General features: G+C 41.2%; 1 protein-coding gene across 1 annotated transcript in view; it reads left to right on the top strand.

The window, feature by feature from the left end:
* Positions 1-16,691, top strand: part of vps13d (vacuolar protein sorting 13 homolog D (S. cerevisiae)) — a 57,940-nt gene that overhangs the window by 17,155 nt on the left and 24,094 nt on the right. The window contains exons 21-39 of the mRNA XM_015384276.1: positions 1,586-2,635; positions 3,983-4,073; positions 4,154-4,280; positions 4,372-4,552; positions 4,654-4,836; positions 6,810-6,954; positions 7,109-7,322; positions 7,825-7,996; positions 8,243-8,358; positions 9,205-9,420; positions 9,502-9,782; positions 11,205-11,338; positions 11,429-11,584; positions 11,698-11,866; positions 13,462-13,536; positions 13,909-14,109; positions 14,309-14,398; positions 16,175-16,315; positions 16,407-16,532. Coding sequence (XP_015239762.1) covers positions 1,586-2,635; positions 3,983-4,073; positions 4,154-4,280; positions 4,372-4,552; positions 4,654-4,836; positions 6,810-6,954; positions 7,109-7,322; positions 7,825-7,996; positions 8,243-8,358; positions 9,205-9,420; positions 9,502-9,782; positions 11,205-11,338; positions 11,429-11,584; positions 11,698-11,866; positions 13,462-13,536; positions 13,909-14,109; positions 14,309-14,398; positions 16,175-16,315; positions 16,407-16,532 — 3,868 coding nt within the window. The remainder of the gene's footprint in view (positions 1-1,585; positions 2,636-3,982; positions 4,074-4,153; positions 4,281-4,371; positions 4,553-4,653; positions 4,837-6,809; positions 6,955-7,108; positions 7,323-7,824; positions 7,997-8,242; positions 8,359-9,204; positions 9,421-9,501; positions 9,783-11,204; positions 11,339-11,428; positions 11,585-11,697; positions 11,867-13,461; positions 13,537-13,908; positions 14,110-14,308; positions 14,399-16,174; positions 16,316-16,406; positions 16,533-16,691) is intronic.

Genomic DNA, 16,691 nt, shown 5'->3' with positions numbered 1-16,691 from the left:
AGTTTGCGAGCGCAAATTACAGCACGCAAAATTGGATCTTGATAAATCCGGCCCATAGCACGTCGTGCTGCTCCTTCACTGGCAACCTTTGAGGCATCAGGCTACGTTCAGACCGTTCACAGCAGGAGCAGCAAAAACGCTCATGCTGCTTTATTTTTTATGCTTGTGCAAGTTTAGTTTTGACGCACGGCTGAAGCATCTCTACGCGGTGGAAAAAGGGGGTCTGATGCGCGTTTGGCGCAGCTAGCCTACCCTTTCTTTGCCTGTTACAATGGCAGCTATATTTTATAAGTGGATAAAAAGTAGTTTTAATATATTTTTAAGTGAGAAAGTCTACCTGAAAACTTCTGTGCAGTCAGTTTGTCCAGATTACCATCCTGCCTTCAAATATTATTTCACTGTCGGAGCCGCTCAGACCCCCGTACACCGGCGGTGCGCTGTCACTAGGAATCCCATTTAACGACGGCCTCTGGCCCAGTATTTTGTTCACGTTTTTCCGCTACTGTTCGGGGCTGCAAGGCATTTTTAACATACGAAATCCAAACTGCAGGCACCAGAATAATAGAACCAAACATATTTTGCTGGCAGTTCTTAAAGTTTTAATTTAATTTAGGCGTTAAACTGCTTCAGAGGAGTGATCATAGCGATCTGCATCAGCAGTGCTGTGTCCATCTCCCTGCCAGCTCCCAGATCAGCTTCTCTGATTGGTTGATGTGGGGCGTTGAGCAGCAAATGTTACATTTGTCCAATTCCAGCAGCTACTGCATCTGAAGCATGTGCGTCAGATGCTCAGAAGCTCATGAGGCACTGCTTCGGCTGCTCAGAAGCGCTGCTCAAATGTGCTGCGGGACCTTTTGCAGCTTGATGTGCGTCAATCATTGACTTTGCATGTAAACTAGTTGCTGCAGCTTCCTCTGATGCTTACGGTCTGAACGTAGCATCACTTATGGACTGAAGACATGTTGGAGCTTTAACATGGGAACCCTCCATTATCCATGTGTTCTGTGTCAAAAAGTCAGATTTCTTAATTATATTGCTAAATCCTTAAAAGTCTGACATTCTTTAGGGGTTCTAGCTTGTTGTGGCCATTCATGTAAACATTTTTTTCATAAGTTCCTTTTAGATTTCTGTTATGTTTTATTTTGTTGACAGAATATATTTAAGTTGGTTTGAAACCAAGAACTATAATTTTTATATTTGTAATTGTTTTGATTACTTTGGTAAAATTTAGACCCTCCCATTAATTTAGAAGATTAGTAACACATGGCAAGGGTAGGGAAGATTTTATTTATTTTTTTGTTCAGATGTCTGATGTGAGTACGGGAGGTAAAAAAGGTTTCTCTGACCACTTTTAATCATTTTTGAAAGCTATAAATTCAGATTGAATTAACATTACTTTTTATCTAAGCTGTATATTTTGTTTTGGGTTTTTTTATTTTTTGCTCGAAATAAACAGCATATATTTTTCCAAGTCAAAACTACCTATTGCCACCCACGGCCAGGACACAGCTGATTTCTCACTCACCATCCCTGCATGTTAGATGTTTCTGATAAAGATGGAATATTGTTTCTTTTGTTTTGATAGGTATTTCTGTGCAAGCCTGTCTATGAGCAAGTTCTTCAGACTCTGGACAATTTGTCCCTGATTGAGGAGCAGCATCCCACGCCCAGCCAGCCGCCAACTCCTCCTCCACCAACACCCTCATCTGTCCGACCCCACTGCTTCCCAGACCCCCAAGGTGGTCTGTTTGCAAGGGATCCTCCCACTATCACCTTCTCCCGTTCGTCCCTTTCTTCTCCTATATCTCTGCAGTCTCACAGACCGGTTCTCCAGCCTCCCTCTTTCACTCAGCTGAAGGTCACCTTTCATGTGGAAGAATTGCAGGTCCAGCTCTATTGCGATCTCACCCAAGGTTCCCAGGGCCTGGTCAGTGTGCGCTTCCAAGATCTGGAGGGCCACTTTACCAAAGATCATCCACAGTTACTTGAAGTGCAGCTGGCTCTGCGTGCACTGCTGATGGAAGACCTCCTGGATCAGAACCCCGATTCTAAATACAAACACTTGATGAAGTCTCATGGAGCCCCTAAGCCTTCATCCTTCACTTCTAAAGAGTACCTTTCCCAAAGCTGCCCATCAAGGTCCAACGCTTTCTCCCCTGACATGCCCCGCTCCCTTCCTGCCCACATAAAGGAAACGGAGAACGTCTTCCAGCCCTACCAGAGGCATCCTACCACTCCGTCTAGCAGCCGCAAATCTAAAAAGGACCCAGACTGTCCCAACACCCCTCCTCCTTCTCCAACACGCCACACCAACTCTCCTCAGCCCCCTTCGAACTTTGATGACTCATTAGTTCATATAAATGTTCTGCTGGTGGACTCAAACCATCCAGAGTTCAAATCACGCTATGGCAGTGTGGGGCGAAGCGTGGACGTAGACTTTAACTGCCTGGATATTTTGATCACGCTCCAGACCTGGGTGGTCTTTCTTGACTTCTTTGGCATCGGCTCCACAGCCAATAATCACGCAGTAAAGGTGGCAACAACCCCCCAACCATGTCCAGGACATTCTGTGTTTGAACCAGACATCAGCGAGGAGGAGACGGCTCAAACTGTCAACACAAAGGTGGACCTGAAGGTAGGCATTCAGTTGGCTTTTCTGATGGGCTGCATTTATACATGCATTTGGCTCCATCCATCTTTGCTTCAACTATTCCCTGTACCTTCTGGTAAAAAGGATCTTCACAAAATGACGGTGCAACCACCATATCTCACAGTAGGGATATGCATTTAGGGCAATGGTCACTAAACGTTTTGTCATTTAGGCCAAAATCATCACATCAGTGTACTGGAGGGCAGTACAAAAATAGATCTACTTTTTTTTTTATTTTCACTCCTGAACAAAAACTTAAGCTAGCAACCTTTTTATGAAACTAATAAAATAGTTAGATGGAGGAAAGGATGTAAAAATCATTGCAGATCCAAAGGTTTAAAAAGGTTTTGTCTTAATCAAAGAAACATATCATGGTTTTAAACCTGAGCTGTGAATCTGTGCATATCCTTCAAAGTTACCATGGACTTCTTAGTTGCCTCTTTTGCTTCTCTTGTCAGTGTAGGTGGACGTCCATGTCTTGGTAGATCTGCAGTTGGCCTCCCCCCTCTCCACGTTCAGATGATGAATTGAACAGAGCTTTAGGGGTTTTAGAAACTAACCCTGTTTTGATCTCCATTTTTCTCCCGGACATGGCTGCTTGGCTCCTCTGTCTCTGAGACGAACATCTACATTTATAATGTGATTAAATTTATTGCACATACGTGGACTCTGTTTACTATTTAGGAGGGGAAGTGTGGTGTTAGCTATAAAAACACTGGTGTGTACGGAATGTTATCAGAGTTATAGCAGCTTAACATCTGAAATCACAGAAAATCCATCCATCCATTTTCTGTTACGCTTATCCCAAGTGGGGTTGCAAGGGGTGCTGGTGTCTATCTCCAGGGGAGAGGCAGGGTACAGCCTACAGGTCACCACTCCATCGCAGGGCAACACAGAGACAAACAGAACAAACCACCATTCTCACACACACACTCACACCTAAGAACAATGAACCCAACAGTCATGTTTTTGGACTGTGGGAGGAAGCTGGAGTACCCAGAGAGGACCCACGCATGCTTAGGGAGAACATGCATATTCCACACAGAAAGACCCCGGGCCGGGAATTGAACTTGGATCTTCTTGCTGCAAGGTTGCAGTGCTACTCACTGCTCCAATAAGCAGCCACTGAAAATCTAACGGCATATTTTGACCTTTGTGATGTGATAAACTTCTGAAGGATTATAGATATATGGCCGTAAAATCCTGCGTAAATGTATATATTATTATATAAACTAGTAAACTTGAGGTACTGTTCCTTCCTACTTTTTTCTTTTTCTGGAACAGCTGTGAAATTAGTGTTGGTGCCGATGCTGACTCTAATTCTTTTTTCAGGTTCATGCTTTGACTCTCATACTAAACAAGAAGCTCCATGAACTTGCCAGAGCGAGTGTGTCCAAATTATCTGCGCATGTTGATATGCATGGTACGTATAAAAACCATCCACATCAGGTGACTTCTGTAACTTCCTCACTCACGATGTCCCTTTCTTTAAAATGATTGCAGATGGTGACCTGAGAATGCAAGGTAGTTTAGGAAGTTTGTCCCTGAGTGACCTGACTCCACACGGGGACCTGTACCGAGAACGCTTCACTACACGAGGAGGGGAGGCGCTTGTTTTCAACATACTGAAGTACAGCCTACAAAAATGGGCCATAAGTGGGCCAAATGCTCTGCTGGAACTGTTTTGCATCTCACTCCCTTCTTTGTTTTGTTTAATTAAGGTACGGCCAGCCTGATCCTGATCTGGAGCGGGAGTGTGATATCAAAGTGTCTTTGCAGATGGCCTCAGTACAATATGTGCACACACAACGCTTCCAAGCTGAGGTTGTAGCCTTTATACAGCATTTCACCCAGCTACAGGACGTCCTCGGCAGACAGAGGGCTGCAATGGAGGGCCAGGCTGTGAGTGCTGTCTGCTCCAAACCAATCTTGTACATAATCCTGGGTATTTTGGGCGTTGTTAAGCTTTAAGGTTTGTTACGCTCCACTTCTTATTTCTAAAGGTGCGTGATCAGCCCCAGAGGGCTTCCAGGGTTCTCCTAGACATTGATGCTGGTGCTCCAGTTCTAATCATCCCTGAGAGCTCTCGGTCGCCGAGGGTCATAGTGGCCAACCTGGGTCAGCTGAAGGTGCAGAACCTCTTTCTGCCGGCTGGGGCTCACGGAACCTTTTCCCTTCGAGATAAGGTAGAGAAACTCACCATGGCACATGCCTTTTTCCCCTCTCTGGTGAGTCACACTGATGCTGTGACACCAATACGCCGCTCCGCATCCAGACGTTCAACTAACCTTTCTGTATTCATTCATGCATTGAATGAAATTTTGCAAATTTACCCATAAAAAGTGTCAGTTTTCCACCATCTTTTCTTTTGGGCTTATTTTGGTCAAATGCTAAATGAATACAGTTACACCTGATTTTAACACTTTTTGAGAAAAGTTTCTGTAAATAACATATTATTGCTTTAGCAATCCAATTAAACCTAATTTGCATGATTCTTGTTACATTTTATACCAGTGATTAGATTCACGTTTGTCTCATTTTGCAGTTATTTAAGGTTAGTTTAATGTTAAAATCTTACATTAACTGGCTATTTTAGGGAACAATGAAAACACAGAGAACTTCCCAATAAAAGAGCCTGTCAGTTTTTGTTTTTTTAGCCCTTAGTTTTAAGGTTAATTTGAATGTACTTTATGTAAATTGGTTAATATAAAAAGGAATTATATTAGTCCTTACTTGAAGTTCCCTGATTTATTGTGGCGTAATTCCCATGTGCCCATTAGTTTCACTCAGAGAGTAACCTGAAAACCTAGAAGCTGGTGCAGCATTATTTCTTTATTCATATAGATATACATGCTACTCATGTTTGTTTTTATGTGCCTCATCAAAAGTAGTTCTGCATAAAGTTACGATTTATAGATAAAAATGCCTTAAACTGACATAAACCTTAATGCCCATCCTCAGCAGCTCAGGTCTCCAACCAACAAAACAGTGGATAGTTTTGCTGTGCATCACATTTTTTTGAAGATTTATTATAATTAGAGAAACTTTGTTTTGGAAGCAAGGTTCCAAAGAAGAACACAATAAATCAGATTACTGATGCAAAAAGCAAGTGGCCTGTTTTTTCAAACTCTGTTTGATTTTGAACCACTGTCTTCAAATTTACTTTAGTTTTTAAGTCTATCTAATGTTAATTCTCCTTTAATTTAAATGTACATCAGTGGACCTAAATATGCTCTGGGTTAAGCCAAATAGCAATACAATCCAAGCCTCTCTATGTATGGTGAAATGGTAAATTGCTTCATCCAGTTCTTCCAGCTTTCTAAGTGGTTGGATCAGTAACATAGATCTGTCATGTGGGAGTTCAGGTAATGAAGTGTTATATATTAACTGGCAACGATATCAGGATCACCTAGTTTGTGTTATCCCTGTCATATGAACCTTGTGTGTGTGTTTTTAAGAATATTATACTGCATGGACACTCATACAAGGAGCTGTCCCGCTACAAGGTACAGCTGCAACCCTCTGCTGTGGTGTTGAATGCATTTTTTTTATCAGATTGCCGTGACCCCTTTCTGTTGTTTCCACCTGGCTTTAACACATGATTGGAAGATTAAAACTCTACACCTTTTTATCTCTGTCAAATGTTGCCTGTTCTGACGCACCATCACAGTCATATCGCACCTTACAGACTGTGGTGGTACTTACTTCAGTTCAAAACATGCCAATCCAGGTGTTAAAGCCTTCAACCTAAAACAGAAACACAGAAAATCTGTTTCACCTAACTCCTAATAACTCTTAAACCCTCCTAAACTGGTTTGTGTTTCCTTTTTTTTTCCTTATATGACATTTAAAACAAAAGTGTAGTCTGCTAAAAAGTCTGGAATATCATATTTTTTCCTTTCAGGTCTGGATAAGAATGGATGAAAGTTAAACTATGCGTCCAACTAAGCATCTGTCATCTGAATATCTGTCAGAAGGGAAAACTTATGTAGGGTTAACATGCTAAATGTTTGAGATCTGTTAAAAGCAGCATGGATAAAGATCCTTTAAGATGAGGGATGAATCATTTAAACTTCCTTTGTAATAAGTCAGTTTGAAAAAAAAAAAAATGTCTGACTCATCTGTGCATGCATTGAACAGTGTTTTGTTTTCTTTGAAGGAGCGTGTCAGGAATGCAGCAGCGAGAACAAGTAATGAGCAGGAGAAACCCAAAAGTTCTCCCTCCAGCTCAGGAATCACACTCAGCAGACCAAAAGTTCTGCACACTGGGAACGTCCCGAAGGAGGAAGACCCAACGGGTTCAGGTCAGCATGGTTTCAGGACTGCTGGAGTACCCTTAAAGCTAAAAAAGAATTTAAAGTTGTCTAAGATGTTTCAAGCAGAAATCCTTTTCCTCATATAGGTGAATTTATTTTACTGCACTCTGTATTATAAACTGGTGGCTTTCTCTCCCTTCAGAAGACCATGTGTGTCTATTGGACTGCATGGCTCTGGACCTGCAGGAGATGGACATCTTTGCTGCAGAGCATCTGCCTTGTCGTCCTTGGGACAGCGCTAGTAAACCTGAACCATCGGACCTAATCTTTCCTTCCTACTCTGTCCGCCGAACTGGAGAAAACCTTCTGAAGGACTGCTGCCGCCTGACGCTAAAGGTGGAGCGCAACCTGGACAAGTATGTACATTTCACAGATAAACTATGTGTCACTCCTTTTTTTAGGTTAGACTTATAGTATTGCCCCAGTAGCAGATTTTATGAATTAGTATTACTGGTCATGGTTTTGGTATCCTTTTGTAAGCTTTGGTCTCTTTTACTGCCATAATAACATTAAGTCTTTTATTAAGCTTTATTTAACCGCAATTTTCATCTTTTGAAGTGTTTATTATGACTGTATCTTCATCTGCTGACACAGCATTGGGCAGTATGGGGCACAAATAGTGTCAACTTCATTAAGGAGTTTCAAAAATAACTCCGTCTTACAATCCAATCCAATCCACTTTATTTATATAGCACGATTTCAATAAACACAAGGTTTCCAAAGTGCTGCACAAAAAGATAAAATAACTAAATTAAATTAAAATAAATAAAATAAAATAAAAGCACTGCCACCACAAGATAAAGATAAGCATGTGTATACATAAAATCAATACTCTCAATATCTGACTGTTGTTGTCAGGGAGCTGAGCCATGCAGTGCCTGATACGTCCATCCATGGCAGCCTTTCATCAGTGCACTGCTCTCTGGATAAAAAGCACTACCAGCTGATCAGAGGGATACTCGAGAACAACCTGGGCGAGCCCATAGAGGAGTTCCTCCGGCCGTATAACCTGCAGGATCCCAGCAGCTATGTGAGCATCGGGGAGCCATGCTTATAATCAGACATCTCTGCTTTCTTTTATTTGTTCAATTTTAACATGCAAAATGTGTTTCCTAATATGATCTCACTGCAGCCTTGTTGTCTATACTTTTCTTATTTAATTTAAATATGTGGTCATGAAGGAAGGTCAAACTGTAGGTCAACAGGTACATATCTGTCGCTCCATGAGAAAAACCTCAAATGTATGATCTAATCCCCTCCTACTCATTTTCTTTAGACGGTGTTGAGTGGAGCTGTGTTTACCAACCTGTCTGTCCTGGTGGACATGACAGATGTCAGCCTGGAACTGCTGGACAGCCCAACATCTGCTGAAAACAGAAACTCCTTAGCCAGGTGAGCTTCTCCCCACAGAGCCACAAGCAACAGGTCAGATCAGCATGAGGTTCTAGATTGAGTCATTTTCCCTTAAATGATCTTCCATTAAAGAACATATTATGTGTCTACACTTATTTATCATTGGTTTGACCCTTTGTTCCATTATCCTCATCTTTTAGTCAGACCTAAATTGCTCAAAGTGAGCCACTATTTGGTTTAGGGAATGTGTATTAAAATTAACCATGTCCTTCTGCCATTCCTCCCTCTCTCCAATTAAAATGGTCAAAAAATATACAAAATACTTTTGAAAATTGAGCCTGAAAGTTTGGACAGATTTAATATAATGTAACTGCATTACTATCTAGGGCAAATGTTAAAAGCTGTAAGCTTAGTATGTGATCACTCCTGTGTGTTTTAATAGCTATTAGCCGCACTCCTCTAGTTTTATTAGCATTTATTCAGCATGCCAACGTGAATAAATCCTCATCATTGCAGAAAGCGGCTAAAATAGTTATAAAAAATTGGAAATATCCCTCTATATTCTCATATTGAGTAAGTTTATTCTCTGCATTTAACCCATCCCCTAGGAGTTTCTGAGTTTCACACAAACAATCTTACAGCCTCTTCATAACCTAAATACGTTGTTCTCTAACTGCTGTTAATGCTAAAGCAACACTGGAGTGTTAAACTGCCACAATTATAGGACATTTCACACCACCCATGCCTTTGTTAGCAACAACATTTTGCGCTATAGCCCATGATATTTCAGTATACCTGATTAATCAGTTGCAGTTTGTCTTAGTAGCCAAGTAAATATGCTGTATGCCCATTTTAATGCGTGTCTAATTTATGTGCTTTGCACAGGTTTGACTCTATGAAATCCAAAGTGCTCTTTGAGAGTTTATCTGATGGCTCCAAATCAGTGAACCTGGTGTCTCACTCTCTGTTGGCTTATGATACGAGATACACTGGAACAAATAAAAGCACTGAAGGAATCCGTCGCAATGTGTTTGATTGCATTCTGCAGCCATCAAAAACGGGCAGCAATCGTGCATCCTTGCAGCTTGAACTACACTACAGGTAACACCGTTCACAGAAGCACATGGATGCCTTTAAAGGGGTCCTGGATAATTTATTTACTGAAGTTGTTTTTCTCCATAGATCTACATGCGACTCATCCAGCTTCACAGTGGTCCTCAATAACCTCAGGGTCTTCCTGATCTTTGACTGGCTGCAGTTGGTGCAAAACTTCCTGCGGCTGCAGCCGGATCATCCATCAGACAGTGCAGAGATTCGGCCCAACTGCCAAAGTAATACAAGCGCCAGCCCAAGCACAGCTGGATCTGTGATGCCGAAGACTGTGAAGCGTGGAGTGGTCACAAAGAGGTCCACAGTGTTGGTGACCCAGGACCGCTGCCTGGAAGTGAAGGTTAACGTGACGGGTGAGGAGAAGAACAGATTAGAGAGTGCTGTGGATCCTTTTGGTCACTGAGCCTCCAAAAAATTATGTACTGTGTTAAATGGGGCCTGATGCCAGAGATTTATTTATCTGCTGATGTAACAAAAAACAACAACAAAGAAACCACAGCATCATTTTCACTTTTTAAACTGCAGTTTGTGCAAATATTGATTTTTCATTCTCTCAAGTGTATAAATCTTACATTAATCTTAGTTTTAGCCTTTTTGTCCCTTTTTTTAATTTAATGTGCAAGTTCTAATCCATATGATGTTAAAATCACACATACAAGCTCAAATATAGAATAAACAGTCCATTAGCATTTGGTCAAATGTCTAATTCCAAGTTGGAGCTTAGCCAGACAGTTTTTGTTACTCCTCTCGAGATAATAAAGGCTCAATGTTTTTGATTTTAACAGCCATTTATTGTGGACACATCTTATAAAGCCCCCAAAAAATGCTGTCAGAACTAAGAAGGGAAACAGAAACCCAAATTAGCTCAACACAAATATAAAGGTTTACACAAATAAATACAAGTAAAAACATGTGGAACAAAAAACATAGGTTCCTCCTTACATTTTAATGAGGTTTTTAACCAATGTACATAAACATAAATTTACTGAAATGTATTTATTTATTTATGATTGAACTTTTATTTTAAATTCTAGTATGTATTAACTGTTGTTTTTAACTAAATATTAGAATATTTAAATGAGTTGACTCTGATGGCAGCTACAGTTTTTTTTGGGCCATCAACGATCTAGTCGCTTCATTCTGTCTGGAAATTTCACTAAACCTCCTAGCAGAACAGCAAATTATTTTATATCTGTCTGTTATTATGCCATTAAACACAGTCCACCAGTTTTTAACTGGAATGCGGTTGGAGCTTTGGGTATAATCCTGGCCTTCTTTACCCATCCCTAAACCAGTTGTAGCGTGTTTCTGGGATCATTGCCGTAGTTGGACGAGCAATAATTTGAAAGCTTTATGCTCCTAGCGAAGGTGAGGTAGAAGAATTTAAGGAACTCCTCCCTTTTAGATCCTTGTATATATTTTATTAATGTACCTGACAGTCAGTGCGCTGTCAAAGGTTTGAAAGTCTTCACCTTTGCTCCTTTAAACATACTTTTGTTCACTGCTAAGCGTAGTCTTCATCAGGTCTGACTATATCTTTCTCTTTATGGGGCATTTGGCTTTTCAGTGCAGATTCCAGTCTATCTCCAAGCTGTTGGTTTTTAAGCGAGGCCTTCTTTCAGGTTCGGTACCCATGGAGTCCATAGTGACGATAGTGTTCCAGCAGTTTTTATCAATTGCATACTTGAACCATAGTGGTTCCTCCTTAATATTAACTTGTTTTTTCTTGGGATCTTCTTCAGGTTGCCTTTACAAACATTTATTTTTTTGTCCAGGCACAGAGTTTGTGGTGGTGGAGGACCTGTCCTGTCTTGACACCAATGCTATAGTTCTAAAAGGCACCACAGTCCTCACATACAAGCCCCGTTTGGCAGATCGGCCCTTCTCTGGAAGTCTGGCAGGAATAGAGGTAATGTTTCTCCTCAGTGACTTCAGCACCTTGCACGCTACTGTAGGACTTAATACCAATTTTCAATCAACTCCAATATTTCCCCTGCAGGTGTTCTCGTGTCGGCTTGGCAGTGAGCAGGAGACGGCCTTGTCCATCATTGACCCTGTCAATGTGCAGGTGGAGCTGTGTGGCAGTCCCACATATCAAAGCAGTTCAGGTCTCCTGGATGCCTTTAATGTTGAGGACATCCCACCGCTGCTGGAGGTCAGTGCTTTGTTCCCTGACAGCTGCAGCCTCTTGTTGATGATGTGCTGACTCAGTTTTGATGTTTAAGGCTTGTTTAAGGATGTCTGTCTAAACCTTATGAATCTTTACAGATACAGTTTCCTGCTCTGGACATTCGTCTCTCCTATAATGACATCCAGCTTTTCTTATCCATCGCCAAGTCCATCTCTGCTGCCAAAGCCCCCTCTGCTACTCCTGATTCAACTGATGCAACCCTTCCACCCAAAGATGGTATCAGGCAGAAGACTCAAAGTCTCATGGGTAGAGACCAGTTTTCCCTGAGAAGATCCAAACTTTTTTTTTATCTGAGTGTTTAGAAGTTTATAAAAAAATGTTCTCAATTTATATTATAATGTGTCTAAAGCCAGGCATATACTGTGCGATATTTTCAATCTTTCCCAGAGCTACAACTTAATCTGTACAATGAAACAGCAGGTTTTAAAAGTTCACAACTGACGATGCATGTTGTCACACTGTGTGACCCGACGCACTCATGCGATCTACCTGCTCACTCTGCACAACAACCATACGTGGGACTCAGCGCCAAAAGATGGCGCTGGTCGGACTCGTCAATCTGGAAGAAGAACTCCCTTGTTTGCACATGCGCAGTAGTAAAGGTTCTGGTAATTCGGCTTGTTGCTCTGCTTCAGGAGAAGGATTTATCCACCAACACCTCACGACGGCCGACTGAATTTCAAACATGTTTGATTTTCTCCCGTCCTTACAGTTCCTGATCGGGAGGTGGTCATGAGAGCCTGACACGGGAGTGGATTTTCACTCCTGTCCCGTCCCACTCCCACAGAAAAAACTTGTGTCCCGTCCCGATCCCGGGCCAGAGTAGAAATCTAAATCCTGTCCCGTCCCACTCCTGGTGAAATTACTCCCACTCCCATCCCGCTCCCATTCAGAATGACTCCCACTCCTGCACCACTCCCATTCTTGTTGTCTTCAATAAGATTTCTGCCAATACATTGAATCTGAATTTCTATGAACGGTCAGTTAATTTCCTGTTTCTAACTGTAGTAACTGTTGGTCCCTCCATTGTTGTTTTTGAGAGCGGGTGAAAAACTCAGAGCAGAAGCACTGTTGGTTTTTGGGTCATGTTGTTTTTTTGACTCGCATTATAGTGTAGGCTTTAAGGAGAAAAACTACAAAATGGCGCCGCCAGTACTGGATTTTTTTTCTTTCTATTTTATTTTATTCTTTGGCATCGATCCTAGTTTTTTTTTTAGTTATTATTGGTTTGCTCCCGCTCCCGTCTGCTCCCGTTAATGTTTAATCCTGTACCGTGCCAATCACGTGATCGTTACTAATTCTGACTCCCATCCCACGGGAATCCCGTGACCCCTGGGATTCCCGAAAACATGTCAGTCTCTAGTGGTCATGAGAGGCTAATCGCCCCTCCTTCACCCCGTATACTACACGACGCAGGACACACGATCAGGCTGAAAGTTTGCTCGATCTAAAAAAAAATTCCAGCACAACTGGAGAATCGGCCCGAAAAGGGCAAAAAATCATACAGTTTATGCCCGGCTTAATGTAGAGTTCAGGTTTGACTTCTCTGATGCTCCCGGCTGTAACCAAAGCTGGTTCGGACAGATGATCACTACTTTTCGCTCCCGTTGGTCACATAACTTTTTTTCTCTCTCGCTGCCAAAAACAATATATGAACTGTTAGATGCACAAAATTGTTAGCTTTATCTTGTCTAGTTGTTTTTAAAGTACAGTACGGACAGATTCGACCCAAAGACTGAGAAATTAATCTTTAATCTTGAATGTCTTTACAGCTTTTTCTAAAATTAATATGCATTCACTGTATTTTTTTCCTCTCTTCATATTTTTTTTTTTTTTTTTAGAAATCCAGCTTAGCCATTTACAAAACCTTGGCTTTAAAAAAGAAGACTGCACAAAAGCCCTTAAACAGTGTAAAGGTAAGTTTTTCTATCTGGGTCCAGAAGACTGGTCTAGTTAGAGTAGATATGCACTGCAGCAGATGTAGCCTCTGGTTTGTCTCTAGTCGTAAGAGCATAAAAATGAAAACAAATAACTTAGAACATTAATTAAAAAAACAGATTGGAAGTTTAGATACATTACTAACACTAAACATTGTGTAGATAAATAAATTATTCTAATATTTTGTGTGATATTTCATTCATAGTGTCATAGTTGCCTGAAATGCAGAAGAGATTCAGTAATAAGAGTTATCTACCAGAAAACCCTGATGGCATCTCTTCCTAATGAATAGTTTCTCAGCATCATTGCAGAAAACACAACATGACTCCTTTACCCCTGGTGTCTTGTAGGTCAGCTGGACCAGGCTGCCACCTGGTTGCTGGAAAACTCAGAGAACATGGCGGGACATCCCAGAGGCAGAGCAGACTCCGGCTCCAGCAGCCACTCTTGTCCTTTGTCTGGAGTAGAAGTAAAAGCTGACAGCGTCTGCATCTGTTTCATTGACGACTGCCTGGATTGTGACATCCCGCTGGCTGAGCTCACCTTCTCTAGTAAGTCTCCCCGACAGCAGGCGCAGCTACAGATTCTGCTCAAGACAGTCTGTCATGAACTCTGACCTCTGAAAGTTAGGCCTGCAGATCTTTAGGTTTTCTTCTGGATGTTCTTTTGTTAACACCCTTGACTCAGCTTGATAATAAAACACATCAACTGTGACCGGGTTGTATGTAAACAGCTTGCTTTTGATTGCAGGACTAAATGTGCTGCAGCGAATCGGCTCCACCCAGGAAGGAAACGCCAGCTTCACTCTATCCGGAGACTACTACAACAGGGAGTTGTCAGGTAATTGCCAACATGTGTGGAACAGTCCATATTAAAACGACTAATCTTGTAAAACATATTGGACCAAATTACAGATTAATGTTTACTTTCCAACCATAGTCACAACTTAGGATGTTATATTAAAAACTTTTAATAAAAATGCCAACTGATCGGTTCTTAATGTTTTAAAAACAGATTATTGATATTTTGAATTAAAAACATTAAGAACAATTTATGTAATTTGATGAGTGTCTTCATTAATGGCCTCCATATTCATGGCCCAAGCTGTGATTTTAATTATTTATTTGCTATATCTCCACACTGAGGGCTTGTTTCCACAGCAGCATGGACTGTCAACTTCATGCCATGATGTAATGACAGTTTGTCAGACTGTCACTCAAACATTACTGCTGCAGCACAAAGTCCGTTTTCTTTCTTTCACTTTCAGAACTGTTGGTTGACATTTCCTTGGCAGCAGAATATTAGATTTTGAAGAAGATGGTTGGGGGGGGGCAGGAAAAAAAATACAAATTTAAACACAAATAAACACAACAATGTGCATTCCTTCAATTTCCCCGGATACCATATAAATAATAAAATAATTATTGTTGCACCGATACCAATACCAGTATCGAGCGGGGCCTCATTTCAGCAGTAAAATGGTGGTATCGGTATCGGCGAGTACCAATAAATAGGGCTCCGATACCATTTTGAGAGCCAAAGTTTATTCAACTATTGTCACCCAATCCTAAGTTCTACTGGATCCACTTTGTTTTAGTCTTTTTCCTGATCCATAAAGGTAGGCAGCTGCTTGACAAAGCCAACTGGCAATTATTTTACATCCAGTTAGTATGCAGTTCTTCATATATGCACAGACACACATATCTATTTCAAACAGATGGTATCGGTACCAATACTGTACAGCCAGGTATCGGCATCAGGGCCAAAAAATGGAAATATGCAAATATATTTAAATTTGAATATTTGCTTTTTAATTGAGAGAGATCAGCAGATTTCAGATTGCAGCTCCAAGTGGTGCATATTTAACATCTGATATCAATAAATTAAATCCTAACATCCTAGAGTTACGTCTAATTTCACTGTGTGTCATTTGGCTTTATGAACTATTATCAGTGTTGGGAATATTTCTATTAAATAACTGGTGCACAAGTTTATCCTGGTGTAAACGCACGTGGGGCACGCAGCGACTATGTGCAACTTCAGCAGGAACACAGAGCAGAACGATAGCACAGGGCCACTGATTCAGTGACAGCGTTTCTACAGAAAAGTGCTACTGAAGGCTAAAGGTTTCTGTGACATTTTCATTATGTGCAGGGAAAGAAACTTTATAAGCTTCAGTCTAAAGCTGCAATTTGAAGAAGCCACAAACAGGCTTAAATTGGAAGGCAACCGGACCTTCGCTCGTTTTTTTTTTGTTGCTTTTTTTTGAAGACATTTCAACACCTATCCAGGAGTCTTTGTCAGTTCTGTTGGCTCGCAATCTCTAGTTGGAGCACTGATGTTTTTAAGCAGCATAGAGGACCACCCTTTTTTCTACCAATATTCTTATTTAAAATTACAAAAACAAGAACATTTTCCAAATTCTTTGACACTTAAGACCTTAAAAAGTATTGGCATAGTTACTTTGGCTGTAATGACTTACTCTCACTGAACTAAGGTTTGTGTTTCACTACCCCTTGTCCAGGTTGTACCAACCTTCCACACAATGTTGGAATCAGAAGCAAAATGTATTTGGATTTTTTTAGAGATTGTGTTTTTCTCATTGTATGTTTTAAGGCTGGGAGCCTTTCATCGAGCCCTGGCCTTGCTTCCTGTCATGGCAGCAACAGGCAGCTGGTCGCCTTCACCCTCCACGTCTGAAGATCGGCGTTCGAGCAAAGCAGAGGCTCGATGTCAACATCACCTCAGTTCTGCTCGGTGAGTCTTTGTCACGTCATGATCAGTTTGAAAGTGTTTGCAGGAGCCTTTGTACCTTGATTGAGAAATCCTCTCGCTCTGACCCCCACAGATCAATACAACACAACCAAGACATCCTGGATGGCTGATTACTGCAAGGCGGACAGACAGACTCCTGCATCATCACCTCCTCTGCCCTGGTTAGGTTCCTCAGTTGACCCACCCGGCTTTGGACAGAGTGAGTAAATAGAATTAGCTGGTTAGTCTCAGTATCCTAAATGGAAACTTTCCCTTAAAATAACAAAATTTTCTGGTTTTCAGAGAAACGTTCTGCTGTTCATACTTCTGAAGATTCATAAATTTAATAGCATCCATTTGTCCCCAACCATTTCTTCTC

Source organism: Cyprinodon variegatus, unplaced genomic scaffold (genome assembly GCF_000732505.1).
Source record: "Cyprinodon variegatus isolate N-32 unplaced genomic scaffold, C_variegatus-1.0 Scaffold309, whole genome shotgun sequence".
Lineage (NCBI taxonomy): Eukaryota > Metazoa > Chordata > Actinopteri > Cyprinodontiformes > Cyprinodontidae > Cyprinodon > Cyprinodon variegatus.
This window is presented reverse-complemented; position numbering and strand designations above follow the sequence as displayed.